Source organism: Neltuma alba, unplaced genomic scaffold, assembly GCF_004799145.2.
Source record: "Neltuma alba isolate B1F8T4 unplaced genomic scaffold, ASM479914v2 tig00011730_pilon, whole genome shotgun sequence".
Classification (NCBI taxonomy): domain Eukaryota; kingdom Viridiplantae; phylum Streptophyta; class Magnoliopsida; order Fabales; family Fabaceae; genus Neltuma; species Neltuma alba.
In genome coordinates this window covers 1-14,030 of record NW_021636358.1, presented here as the reverse complement: position 1 = coordinate 14,030, position 14,030 = coordinate 1, and the positions used below count along the sequence as shown (strand labels likewise).

The 14,030-nt window shown below is 36.8% G+C and overlaps 2 protein-coding genes and 3 pseudogenes across 2 annotated transcripts; 2 read left to right on the top strand and 3 right to left on the bottom strand.

Annotated features, from left to right (window-relative positions):
• The first annotated feature begins 1,000 nt into the window (after positions 1–1,000).
• On the top strand, positions 1,001–4,815 carry LOC114717318 (glutaredoxin-C5, chloroplastic-like; annotated as a pseudogene).
• A 133-nt stretch (positions 4,816–4,948) lies between these two features.
• LOC114717317 (probable glutathione S-transferase) lies at positions 4,949–5,958 on the bottom strand (annotated as a pseudogene).
• A 631-nt stretch (positions 5,959–6,589) lies between these two features.
• On the bottom strand, positions 6,590–7,075 carry LOC114717315 (S-protein homolog 1-like). Its single transcript, XM_028902422.1, has one exon. The coding sequence runs from the start codon at positions 7,073–7,075 to the stop codon at positions 6,590–6,592; it is 486 nt and encodes a 161-aa protein (XP_028758255.1).
• A 1,277-nt stretch (positions 7,076–8,352) lies between these two features.
• On the top strand, positions 8,353–10,630 carry LOC114717319 (protein LOW PSII ACCUMULATION 1, chloroplastic-like; annotated as a pseudogene).
• Positions 10,631–10,796: 166 nt separating this feature from the next.
• LOC114717320 (photosystem I reaction center subunit IV A, chloroplastic-like) lies at positions 10,797–12,245 on the bottom strand. Its single transcript, XM_028902425.1, is given in 4 exon segments — positions 10,797–11,025; positions 11,130–11,195; positions 11,870–11,947; positions 11,949–12,245. Coding segments are annotated over 4 exon segments (429 nt in total). The 5' UTR covers positions 12,129–12,245; the 3' UTR covers positions 10,797–10,920.
• Between the last annotated feature and the right edge of the window lie 1,785 nt (positions 12,246–14,030).

Below are 14,030 nucleotides of genomic sequence, written 5' to 3'. Positions count from 1 at the left end.
TCCTAAACAGTGGCAAATTTACAAACTACTCATCTAATTCTATTTATAAGACACTTTTAACATGTTTCACACAAGTAAAAAAAAACCTTAAACTACATTAAATCTTCATTAAAATATAATAACTTTTTTAATTTTACCCCTATTTAATATATACAAATTTTGAAAAAAAATAATTATCTACCTTATAATAAATAAAAGATAATATAGTACATTCATAATAAAAATTTAGTGAAGTGGTTTTTAAATAGAAGAAAAAAAACTTTTTTTCTTTGCTCTATAAACAGAACCATGGAAGCCAGTTATTATGCCTATAAGCTATTTTTTTGGCTACTGGGCCGCCCCACCAGAGACGCAAATAATGATTTTCTTTATAAAGTAGTTTTTTTAAAAAAGATTTTCCTTAGTTATAAACTTTCACATCAAATTTTAACAATTTAAATAAATTCATATATTTTTATATAAAATGATCAAATATGAATTGTTAAAATTATAATCAATTGTAACGAGAGGGGAAACGGAGGAAAAAAGGAGAGTAAAAAAAAAGGGGAAAAAACAAATTGTTTTCTGTTCTGGTTAGATGACTGAAGGGATGTTTGGCAACCTTGAAAAGTGCTTCTCATAAACACTTTTTCACAAAACGATACAAATTCCTCTACATATTTACTTCGTAAATTATAAAATACTCTTAAAATTATAGTTTAGTTTCTATTCAAATACCCCATGAGTAGCACGTGTTGATCTTCAAACTAACTACAAGGCCATGTTCATGCAAAAATCAAAATGCGTATGTCACCAAAAAAAAAAAATGAAGCTTCACTGAATTAGTATAAATCTCAACTCCTGGGGCCAACCTTGGTCCCAAAAAAAAAAAAAAAAAACTCCTGGAGCCAGCTTTTCTATTTTGTTTTATTTTTAATTCAAGGCTGATAATTTAATTACTCAGCTTTGAACTTCAAGTCAGAAAATTGCGGTGCTACAGCCTAGGTTATTCGTAATTAACTAGGTATTAAGAAGCAGAGCAATTCAGGTAAAGCTGCGGCCTTTGGACGAGTGAGTGTCCCTTCAGCTCAGGCTTGAGGCAGCAGAAACTAATTATCCCCCCAGCTTCGAGGAGATTTGATAGGTCATAGGTCGTATAACATTACCAAATATCAAAGCCTGGAGGAAAAAAACAAGGAAAATCTCCAACAAATCTGTGGAAACGAGACTCAATCAAAGAAGAGGATAATGGCATTGCCAATTACTGGTCTCAACACTCTATCATCAATTTCTTCCAATTCCACTCGTGGGCTATCATCTTCTATCTCCAAGTTCTTCGTTTGCTCCGTTCCCATCAGAGAGGGTCACACTCTTAAAACCTCTACAAGCACTAATCTGAGCAGCAATGGCTCGGGAAGATACAGGGCCGTTTCAGTTCATGCCATGGCTTCCTCTTTTGGTTCTCGACTTGAAGAGAGCATCAAGAAGACTATTGATGAGAACCCGGTTGTCGTTTATTCCAAACTTGGTGCTCGTGAGTTCCAACTCTTTTTAATCTGACATCTGTTTTGGATTTTTCTGAATTTAGTATTGTTTTGTCCTCGATCGCTTTTGTGCATTTGGAATCACTTGATAAATCCTGACTTATTCATTCATGCTAAAATTTGTATGAAGGTATTCTTCAGAGGTGAAATCGCTGTTTAAAAAGCTCGGCGTGCAGCCATTGGTCATTGAATTGGACGAAATGGGTAATTTATTCATCACTTCCTGATTGATAATGAATCATCAGTGTATGGTCGTGAAGATTCTCAGATTAGTTTTTGCAGCGTTTATGTAACGAGTTTTGTATGGTTTTTCTCATGGAGGCATTTAATCACTTCCACGGGTTATTCATCTCATATTAAAATGAACAGCAAGAGTGTATAGACAATGTTGCATTAATTTAAAGATAGGCGGCAGTCGCAATGAATGAGATTGAACATGAGTGAGAAGTGTCTGAAGTGTGCATTGTCAGAGTGTATTGTTGCAGCAATAAAAAAAAAAAAAAATTGCTTCTTTACAATCTAAACGTCTTCAACATTCATGGCCATGCATTACTGGTTGTCAGACGATGAACTAGCTTATTTGAGCTTTTTCCTGCATGTGAGCAACCCCAGAATTTACTTACATTTAAACCCACGAATTTTTAGACCTGCCTGCCTTTCTGTCCATGAGGTTCTTAAGAAAATGGACAGCCGATTCCTTTTTCATACTTACCGATAACATGTACCTTTAGGCTTCCTTGTATATGAGATGTTCTAAACTTCTTAATTTTTGGCAGTCTCACAGACACACAAACAACAACTTCTTAATGATAATTAGATGTTTACATACCATTGTTTTAAATATTAAGACTTGGTGCTGATTAAGTAATGCTTATGGACTAAGCGTATCAGAACCTTGATCAAATTATAAAATAAATTACATGGTCGATACGCAATATTATTGTGATTTCATTCATGAATTGCATACTAAACTCAGGTTTCTATTGACATCAGGAAACAGAAACTATTTGAACACTATTTGCATGGATGAATGGCAAAAATATTGCAGCAACTCTTAATATTTCCCCCCTACTATCCTTATTATGTTCCTTCATCAATTATAAGTGAACTGTTTTTCACCCTTCTGCATGCATATGCCTGCCATACATGTTCGACTGCAATAGAAGCATGTCCTTAACTCATCATTGTCTCCTTCCTCAATGTTCCTTGTCAAAAGAACATAAGGGGGAAAATCACTCCATGTGACATACTTTGATAGGCACCGCTTTTATTGTGTGCTTCATGAAGTTTGCTCTATAACCTGTTCATTTGTCTTTGTATTTTGTATATATCTAGGTCCGCAAGGGCCACAATTGCAGAAGGTATTGGAGAGGCTTACGGGTCAACACACTGTACCGAATGTTTTTATTGGTGCGTACCTGTTTCATTACATAATTGTTCTTTAATAATATGCATAGGCAGTAAAGTATGTTAGATGAAGGTTTATTTTATTATCATTATCATATCTGCTGTTTCTTTTCGTAGCTGCCTGGCTGGGATGCTGACACAGTATTTCTTTTTCTGTTGATAATCCATACACTTTAGAGTTTAGACTCCCTTCTGAAAGATTGCTGGGAAGCTTGTTAAAGATGGAAAGTGTTTGGATTTGGCCTGTGTCATTGGTAATTAGGATAGTTTATTAGTAATTAGAATTTGATAAGAAACAAAGCTTTAGTTAAGGAGGCGGTGATAACTGATAAGTTATTCTCTCCTCTCTATTAATTCTGATTTGGACCCAGGGAGGCAGGTATTGATACTAGATATTCTGATATAAGAGCATACAGTTATCCGCTTTTTGATGTCTTCCAGTCTCATTTCCTAGTTTTATTTGTCAATTATGACATGTCTTTAGGTTATCAAGCACTGTTGGTCAAAAAGGGCAAAAGGTTATAAAATTTTTTTAGATCTTTCCAAAACTTCTGCAGAATTCTCTGTTCCTCTATTTTGTGTCTAGCAAATGTGTTTTTTCTTTTTAGGGATGGGGCATGGCTTGTTAAACCATATGATATGACATACAGGTTATTTTGAAAAACACACTTACAAGCTAAGGACAATGAATTTGGCTTTTGCATGTGCGTATGACTCTACACTAAATGGGTATTGTATTTAGGACCAGATGAGTATAAAAGTACTTATGAAACTAAGAGTCTATATTTTTCCCCAAAAACTTGAGACTTTAGGTGTTTTTTGCCAAAAGAAGAAGAGAGAAAAGGGGATATCTGTTCAACTGAGAAACTGATACTTAGTGCAGTAAGATAAATCAGAGTGCCAACAGAAAGCTAATCACAGAAATAGTGAAAGGCAAAATAATCTGACACAAAAATACACATACAGCAATTTACATTCCTGAACAAAAATCTACAGGGATATTAGAAAAAGAGATGTCCCATTCTGCCCCTGATAAATAAACCTTACAGTCGTAACAAAGTCAGAATTATAGACTAGTTTAATTCTGTATGTGCCTTGAATGAGTTATTGAATGCTTAAATTGAAGTATTATCGTCCTTGATTTCTCGAGCAAATGAGAGCAGGTTACATTACAAATCACAGATCTACTTTAGATGTTTTTATTTGGGTAGAACAACTGATATGACTTGAACTTAAAAGTGGTACTCTTGTCCATTGCAGGTGGCAAACATATCGGCGGCTGTACAGGTATATCAGTATTATTTTAGAGAATGTCTCTTCAGTTCAAAACATCAATCAATTTTCCTTTTCTAGTAATTTAGTTTAGGTTGGCATGGGAACCCCTCTACCCCAAGAATTAAAAAGGGAAGTGCGAATTAGGGACATGGGACGAGATTTCCAAAATGATGGCACCAATTATTTGGTTTAATTATATGCCCATGGGCTAATACTGCATCTGTATCAAAGTGCCTAAAACTGCTTGTCTTCATAGATTAACTTAGATAATTTTTGTCATTTTTAGTTTCCAATATTTAGCATTTTGTGTGCAGATACAGTGAAGTTGTACCGTAAAGGAGAACTTGAACCTTTGCTGTCAGAAGCTAATGCTAAAAAAGAGAGCTAAGCCTGTGCACGGAAGCGGATTCTGATCCAGTACTAATCTCTTTTTTGTTGGCCTATTTGGTACAACCCCCCCCCCCCCAATGTCTGTCATATACTTTAGTTGAAACTTGAAATTTATTTTTGAATACTGATAGCCTATACTCCCCAAATTAAGGTTTTGCAGCTAAAGGGTTGCTTGCGGTAGAAAACTTCTAACCGAATAAATATATATTCCTCTTCTTTAGCTGGGGGCATTGGTCCTTCTCAGTCTTTATCTTTAATTCCTATGTTGATGCTCATCAGCGTGGTGTTTTCTTTTGCTTCTTTGTTATGAAATTAACACCGGCAAATATGAAAGGGGGAAAATATAAAAGTTGTTACCAGATAATTGCTAAACTTTGATTCCTCTGACTGCATAAAATTGGTTAACATGTAATTGTAGTTTTCTTATTCATGTTATACATAGCTGCTTCTTTTATTACTACTGACCACACATAGAGAGAATCACACATGTGTAATGTGTTTCTAGCTAGAAAAAGTAGTATGTGCACATCATAAGACATTCAAGATAAATTATATGATCACAAATCACTGTTACTTATGCTGTTTTGGATGCAAGAATGATTTCCCTCTTTTGCTTGTAATAAGCAAGCAATTCATCATGGTTTGGAAGGCTTGCTTTGATTGCTGGGTGCGCTCTGAAGTTCTGAATCCATGCAAGCAAACGAGGGAAATCGCGGGCATTCATCACTTTAACACCAACAGCTTCCTCAATTTCTCCAAATGACAGAGCTATCCATCCTATGACTAGATCTATTAATCCAATCTCATTGCCAGCAAAATATTTACTCTCCCCAATGGCTTGTTCCTCTAATATCTTCAATGCTTGTTTGGCTTCTTTTGCTGCTTTCTCAAACTCTTCTCCTTGAGCCACATAGAATGACACGAATGCGGAGCTCTGCAATCACAAAGCTTTGTGTCATTGATCGCACATTTTAAGAGGAAGGGATAAGTCTGGAGGTTTCAAGCTTCACCTATGGATTGTGGAACTTACCTTTTCTTCTGCAGACTTGATCCAGAATCTAGCCATGGCTCTGTCATAAGGGTCCTGTGGAAGCAGGGGTGGTTGAGGCCATGTTTCCTCTATATACTCCAAAATAACAATAGATTCTGAGATTGGCTTGCCCGGTGAACCAGAACTGGGACCTTTTTGTGAATTGGGTTATACTTCATCAGCAAATCGCTTTTGTTGGCTAAATCCTCCTCCACATATTCATACTTTACCCCCTTCAGTTGTAGAGCCCATATGATCCTGTAAACATAAGGACTTGGCCAAGCTCCAAACAGCTTCACTTCATCCATCGTCTTGAGATTTCTCCTGCCTATATTCAGCTGAGCCTTTGAGAATTCTAATATACAACTGAGTGGCTGGAAAACTGCAAAAAAGAAGGCTGAATTTATTTTGGCCTTATTATCGTGGCCTTCAAGGTTGGCAACTAGACATTTCGTACTTTTTGACCAACGAGCGAATCGAAGTTCCTTTCAAGTCTGCCGTCTAGTCAGACGGGAAACAGCAAGGAAAGAGCATGATAATTATTATAATTTTTACACTTTTAATTTTTTAAAAAAAAAGAATTTATAAAGTTTGAATCTTTATATATTTATGTATATATCCTTTTTTTTTGTGCCAACTATATATATATCAATAATATTAACGTGCAAGCGAAGACAAACAATAAGGATTAGAGAACAAATAATACCCAAATGATAAAACAGAAATTAAAGCTGATAAGAGACGATAATAAAATCTAACGATTAAGGCAGGAGAGATTTGCCAGAAAAGAAAAGGTGGCAATAAATCTAGTTATTACATAGAGCAGTCTACACAGAGGCTATCTAATGAAGTGAAGTGACCTATACAATCATATAAACTAGACAAGTTTATTATTCCTAACGTTACATGCTTAACTAGAAATCTTCACCCTGGTTCACTGAACAACTTAGAATTTTGAGATTCCTCAATGTCCCTCCCAGGTATAACGTAATTCATCACGGTTCTGAGACAAATCCGTGAGGTAAATCCCCTGATCTTTAGCGACCCAGATGCAGTTCTTCCATTGACACTTCCGGAAGAGACGGTCATCGTACCAGAAAACCTCAAACTCAGCAGAAACACCTGTGTCTGTTCTAAGGTGGCACCAGAATAAAGTGGAGTGGGAGAACTCCGTCCTGAAACTCCACGTCAGATTGGACCCCCCAGACAGATTGTGGGTCCCCAGATCATCCTCTTGGGATTTGCATCTGGTGAACAAGTTCTGGTTGTTGCTCAGACCATTCACTATGTACACGTGCCACTTTATGAACTCTGGAAATATATTGTCTTTCACCGGCAAAGCATTTGAACCATCACTTGCCATGGCTATTGCGCCTGGTGCCCGTACCAATGTTACTACTGCTACAAGATTGATGATAATAGACTGGGAATTCGCTCTTATCTTTGCCATCTGATTTGCGAATGACTCTTGCTTTGAAGGATTGGCGGGTTTTTATATATATATATATATGAATGAATCGTTTTTCCCGTGGGACCTGGGAATTGATGAATTTGCATGCTGGCTGCTTGATTTTCAGGGGGTATCGGAGAGTGAAACGTTTTTAATTTTGGCCCGAGGGCTGGTTGCTACGTGCTCGATCATTAAACCACGTAATTACATGACATTAATTAGTATATTAATCACCATTAGAATGGGAGAGGGCAGTCTTCTCAAGAAGGACTTATTCCTTGGCCAAAAAAAAAAAGAAAAAAAGAAGAAGAAGGACTTGTTCCTTCCGAAATACTCTAAAGACTTGGTTGGTGGAGGTAAACCGTCGTACATTTTGTCTCTTATTTATTATTATTTTTATATTATTATGATTAATTGTACAGTTTTTTGATAGAATTTTGCTGTTTGTGTTTCTTGTGTTTGATTTAGAGAAGAGCCTCTCATATTTCCTTCCCATCCTTTTTTCTCCTCTAGTTAAAAAATCAATATTTGAACAGTTCAGATTTGATTTTGTACAAAATATTTTTTTATTGTAGTATTATATTACTCATATCAAAGTTTAGCCATTTACATTTAATTAATTATTTTTAATTTATAATTGAACATTATGATAATAATTTTATAAAAAATAAATCTAAACCATTTAAATATTGATCTTATAATTATAAAAAAGAAAAGAGAAGGGAAGAAGATGGGAAGGAAATAGCAAAGGTTGCTCTCTAGCGTTTAATGATGGGATCATCTGAGGGTTGGTGTATGGATTCATTCACTTCACTCACGTTTAAATCAATTTTTTTTTTTAAGTACCATTAACAAAAACTATTCAATTGGCTTAAAAAATAAAAATTATTCAACACAAAGGAATTCGTAAATTTGCTTAATTAAATTAAATAACTTAGTTTTAAAAAAAAGGTCTAATTCTAAAGTTGATTCTATTATTATTTAATATTTTATTATTGCTGGCAAAAAAGTAATATTATTTTTTGTCTAGAATTATAACTGTTATTTTAGATTCTGTTTATGAAAATTAAAATTTAGCCCAATATTAATGCATATGAATATGTTATGTATAAAAGAAACTAATTAAAATGCTATAAAAATCGCATTAAAGAATAATCACATTATTTCGAGTGGCGGGTCGGGTAACGGCCAAGCGGAAGCGTGGCGATTTTAGCATCATCCAAGATAACCAGATGGGGTACCTCACAATGATGGAGTTACAATAACCCCATGGTTCGCAGCCACGCATTGAAATGGCAATTCCTCTTCCTCCAAACCTGCTCTGCTAGCCACCATGGCTTCTGCAACTCACAATTCATCCACTCTCTGCTTCAATCTTCAAACACCACCTAACTGTCTCATTAATCGATCTAGTAATTTTTTGCACTGTGGCCATCGGTATGGAGAGCCTCTCTACTCTTCTATACGCGCCAGGGTTCGCCTTCAGCGAAGGATAAGAGCGCGAAGTAGAGCTTCCGTTCTTACTGTTGTCTCTTTTTCTTCCGCAAATAAACCGTCTCCTTCCTCTGACGTTAGGTGACGTTCCATCTTTCTCTCCCGTAGTCCTATTTTTACCAGCAATGACCTCTTCGGGTTTTACTGATGTTTGTTTTTTTTTGTGTTGTGGGCATCAGCTGGAACATTGGTTAGTTGAATTGATACTTTAATTTGTGCCTAATGCTCCTAATGCTTAGTTCCTGGTTCGAATGATCAGCTAGCAATCAAACAACGAATTTTTCTGGCAATGCATTGGTTTTAAGCTACTTCAGTTTGAAAATGGAGTATTTTCGACTTATGCTTAAATATATAGTGCTTACATTACCATTAGCTGGCTCTATGAACATTAGTATGCAATTTTCTTCTTGATGCGACCCCTAGAGCGTCGAATGTCAAATGAGACATCTTTGTGTGTACTTGCTAATATGACAAGTAAAATGATGAAATGAGTCTTTTCTTTTTAATTTTTGTTCTGCCTGCTTTTAGGCTTTTGTCTAGTTCACATTGAGTTTCTTTTTCATATGGATTTTCATTTTTACGCGATGCTTCAATCATCAGGTTCTGTTTGCCAGTGATGCTTCATCATTAATCGTATTTATTCTTCAGCTCTACAGCCAGGATAAGGAGTGAAGTTCTGTCTCCCTTTCGGTCAGTTAGGATGTTCTTTTATATAGCTTTTGTTGCAAGCGCATCTCTAGGGGGATTGATAACAATCACACAACTTATCGGTGCACTGGGTAATCCATCAAGAGCACCTGAAGTTCCAGTGATTCTGAAAGACCTCGCCATTGACCTCGGAGCGGTGTCTATATTTGCTTTCTTGTACTACAGAGAGAACAAGGCAAAAAATGCACAGCTGTCTCGACTCTCGAGAGAAGAAAGCCTATCAAATCTTAAGCTCCGAGTGAATGAGAAGAAGACCATTCCGGTCAGCACATTGAGAGGGATTGCCCGTCTGGTAATATGTGCAGGCCCAGCATCATTCATAACGGAGTCCTTTAACAGTAGTGAGCCTTTCACAGAAAGCCTCCTAGAGAGAGGGGTACTTGTTGTGCCCTTGGTGACCGATGGGATTCACCTTCTTTGAAGTTTGATGAGAGTGAGGAGCAGAAGCAGGTCACCACCAAAAGGAAGAGGCTCTGGCAGCTTGCTCCCGTTTTCATCACTGAGTGGTTCGAGTATGTTAATCATGAAAATAAATGAATATGCGATTCATTTTACCAAAAATAAATGTGATACAATTTCTTTGACATCATAATTTCTTTGCCTCATAATCTCAATAGGTGGTTGGAAGAACAAAAGAAGTTGGCAGGTGTATCCTCTGAGTCTCCAGTGTAAGTATTATTATTATTCTCCATGTCTTGGTATGTAAGGAGTTAGTGGCATCTTACTTTTCTGCTAAAACCTAGAAATAAAACTTGGCAGTCACTGTGAAGTTATATTGTAACTGGAAGGAGGCAGCACCTGGTATATAAAGTCATATCTTGGGATTCGTTATCATGAACATTGCAGTTGATTTGATGCTATGGTTATTTCTTACATTTAACAGGTATCTATCTCTGCGGCTAGATGGCCGAGTACGAGGAAGCGGGGTTGGGTATCCTCCATGGAAAGCTTTGGTTGCGCAATTACCACCAGCAAAGGGAATTTGGTCTGGCTTACTAGATGGCATGGATGGGAGAGTTCTTTAGAAGAAATAGTGTTAAAGTTGATCTCTCGTAATTTTTTCCCGTTAGGCATCTTCTTAAAGTGGAAAATCCACTACTCCTCATCGAGTCTTTAATGTAATCTTCTTATGAATTGAATCCAAGGTCATGCTTAAATGCATAACAACATCAGGAGAGCTGACCATACTCAGTTATGTTGTACAAACGTGTGTCTATCTTCTCGCGGTAGCCTCCCATTGGAACTTCATTGAGCGTTCATGGATATGGGCAAATTTTTTTCTGAATGATCTTTGCTTTTATCATGTTTTATTTACTAAGTACATGAACTCAACTCGAGGCATTATGTTAAAAAGGACTCCCGCTTTTAATTTCTAGTCATGTCAATTGTTTTAAGGCCATTACTCGGTTGGCATATTCATTCCTACTTCTCTGGCCTCAGGATGGTCGCATTGTAAGTGTTACTGATCACTGCTTCCAATGGAAAAGCTGAGTAATTTATGAGCAATTGCACACGGAACTGGCATAGGGAGCTAAAACGATGAATTTGAGAGAGAAAATACAATACAGATTCATCTTTGTGACAAGAAAATCCTCGAGCTACAAGCATCTTTAAAATTACAATTACATTGGACGACTATTCACTCATTTGACTTCCTCAATCTCATCCAGGGCGTAGTTGTTTGTGGATACATTGGCATAGTTAACTTTGTTGAATCGGACCACGACTGGGTAGCGAGTCTTGGGGTCCTACACAACACACAAATATCAAGCCAAACACAATTAACTTTGGTTTCCGCGGAATCATGTTCCCCACACACACACACACACACACACTGTGCTAGAAATCTCACCTGATCAACAGCAACAACAGAACCAACGCCCTTGTACCAGTAGGATTCCTTCCTAAGAATCTTAACCTGTCAATCGTATTTTACGACCATCAAATTAAACATATGTTAGATGATCCTCTTCGTTCACAACATTTCAAGTTCCACTTTATATTTCACAGATAAGAAACATGAATATTGAAACAGACACAGCAACACACTAGAATTTGGAATGTTTGTATGTAATTCCTTTTTCCTTGTGAGGCTACCAATAACATAAACTAATTTCCCTCATAATGATGAGAGTGAAAATAAAGAGTTGATTTTTCCCCACTATGTTGCTCCATACACTAATTTCAACTTTTTACTAGTTCAATTATAAGTGTCTAACTGACAAATACTAAGCATAAAAAGAGATTCACTTTTCAAGTCTGTGTACTATAACTAGGCTGCCAATGAAATTAAGCTTAAACTGCATAGCATACAAAACTTGCCTTCGCCGTGCGGATGTCTTCCTCTGTCTATTCTCTCACACTGCCGTTGTATGTGAGCATATTACAACTACAAAAGGATAAATTGCCTACATAAAGTGGTCTATCAAATTACAAAGGCTTGGCTCAGACGTGGCAGATTCAAATCCCTCTAATTTCATAATCTAATATTGTAAACCGAGTTATTTAAACAGTCTAATCAATAATGATCTAACTCAGGACACAGTCTCTAAATTAAATAAAAAAGGAAGAACTGAAAAGAAAAGAACAAACCTTAGCTCCTCTCTTGGGGCCAATAGGTGGCGGCTTGGGTTTGGGAGCTTCCGCTTCCGCCGCAGGAGCATCGGGGGCAGGAGGAGGAGGGCGCCGCCGCCGCAGCCTCATCGGCAGCCCTAACCACCAGCCTCGAGTGGTTGTTCTTTGAAGAGAATGCCACCATAGAGCTCCTGGAGGCAGAAGTTGAGCTGCCTCCAACAACAGAAGGCGCCAACACGAATCCGGAAGCAGCCGATGCCATGTTGCAGGTGGCCATGAATGACTTCTCCCTCTCTGGGTATCTTAGAACGAGAATTGAAATCTTTCCAAAGCGAGGCAGAAAAATTAATAGAAGGAAAAGGACAGGAATGAAGATCGAGAGGCTTTGAGTGAGCTAAAAATTGGCGATTATTTAGCGAATTATCTGATCCCCGTAAGCCAGTAGAAATCGTTTCCTCCTCCACTATCCTGCTGCCACCTTTGCACCATATCCCATTCCTCTGGATAATGCTGTTCCAACTCCTCCCCCGCCACATTCCATTTAGTGTACATTTCGGTTTTTTTTTCTTTCCTTTTTTTGAAAACTAGATTTTAGCCCTGCGATTTTTTGGGACTATGCACTTCACAAGTGCTTTTTATTAGAAAATTTTGGGTGCTTAATCATTCTGTTTATGAGAAATAAGTACCTTTTATTTAAGCAAAAATATTTTTATTTAACTAATTTATTAAACTTTGTTATACTGTCATTAATAAATTAGTTACAAATCAATTAATAAGTCATTAGTCAATTTATTAAGTATCGTTATAAAATAAATGAGGACCTTTATTTAAAAAATACATTTTTTATTTATTTATAGCTGGATTATAACTGTTTATGATAAAAATTGATTGGAGTAATATTATTATTAACAAAAAAGTAGAGGAAAAAAAGAAGTGCTCCCACAGGACCACAAAAAGTGCCAAAAAGTACTGTCCAAAATACACTGAAGTTCCCAATCTTCCAAGTGTAAATAAGCCTAGGGGCCACGCCCTCCCCACGCGCCACTCACCCGCTGCCCCTGACAGGAAGGCGTAACCTCAATTCAATCTCAATTGCCTTAATTGATATAAGTAAACAGATTTAAATTTTATTTAATATTAAAAAATAATTAGAATGCTACATAAATAAAAAATATGTTAACATGATATTATAAAAAAATGTGCTTGTATATATTTTATTTCAGAATTTATTGTTCATGCACTTGGAAGTTATTCTAGCAATTTGTTAATTCTTTTTTACAATTTGTTACCCTTGATATGCTAAAGATATGAACGCCTTATTTTATTTCTAAATCTATTGTCAATACAAATATTAAAAGCTATTTTGAAAAATCCATAAATAAAAAAATGCTAATATAATATTATAAATATATAATGTCAAAATAATTATATGTCAGTACTCACTGTTAGGCATGCTTTAACTTTTTTCAAAAATTAAAAATTAAAAAAATGAATATGGAAAAAAGAAAAAGAAAGGAAAAACCATTGCATTTTGAAAAAAGAAAAAAGAAGTTATTAATGGCGCCATGACCTATGACTAGGAGTGTTCAAATCGTCCTGTCCTGGTCTCGATCACTTTGGGACGGGACAGGACGGGACAAAAAAATTTTCAGGATAAGACAAGTTCGGGACTAAATGGGATGCTGTGCGGGACAGGACGGCATGCGAGACAGGGTTGTCCTGTCCCGGGGTATATAATTTAAAAAAAAATTGCAAATATGACAAGTAAATAAAATACAAAGAATTTTATAGATGCCCTGATCTATTATCAGTCCAATCCATCTCCCTTTCAGTCTAGGCTTTAGATACTCACCTCCATCACTCCTTTTGCGACTCCTTCTCTAGCTACTGATTGTCGTGAACGTCCCTACTGTCATCGTCGTTGCAGCTACATGCCTGCATTATCCTTCTTGCCTTCGCTCTGCTCCGTGAATACTCATTGTGTCGCCGTGATTCTTGCCCTTGTATTCTCCCCGTGTCGTGTTCGCTGCTCACTCTCTTGCCTGCCGTCGAGTTGCCGTGAAGTAAGCTCGTTCCTGTTTTTGCCGTTGCTCTGCTATCTTTGATTGTCTCTGATTGCGTCTTCTTACCCTGTCTCTCCCCTCAATCGCCAGCTCTGTCCCCGTGAGCCCATCGCCAT

Coding starts and splice junctions, on each gene's coding strand:
- LOC114717315 (XM_028902422.1), bottom strand. CDS start 7,075: ATGGCAAAGATAAGAGCGAATTCCCAGTCTATTATCATCAATCTTGTA.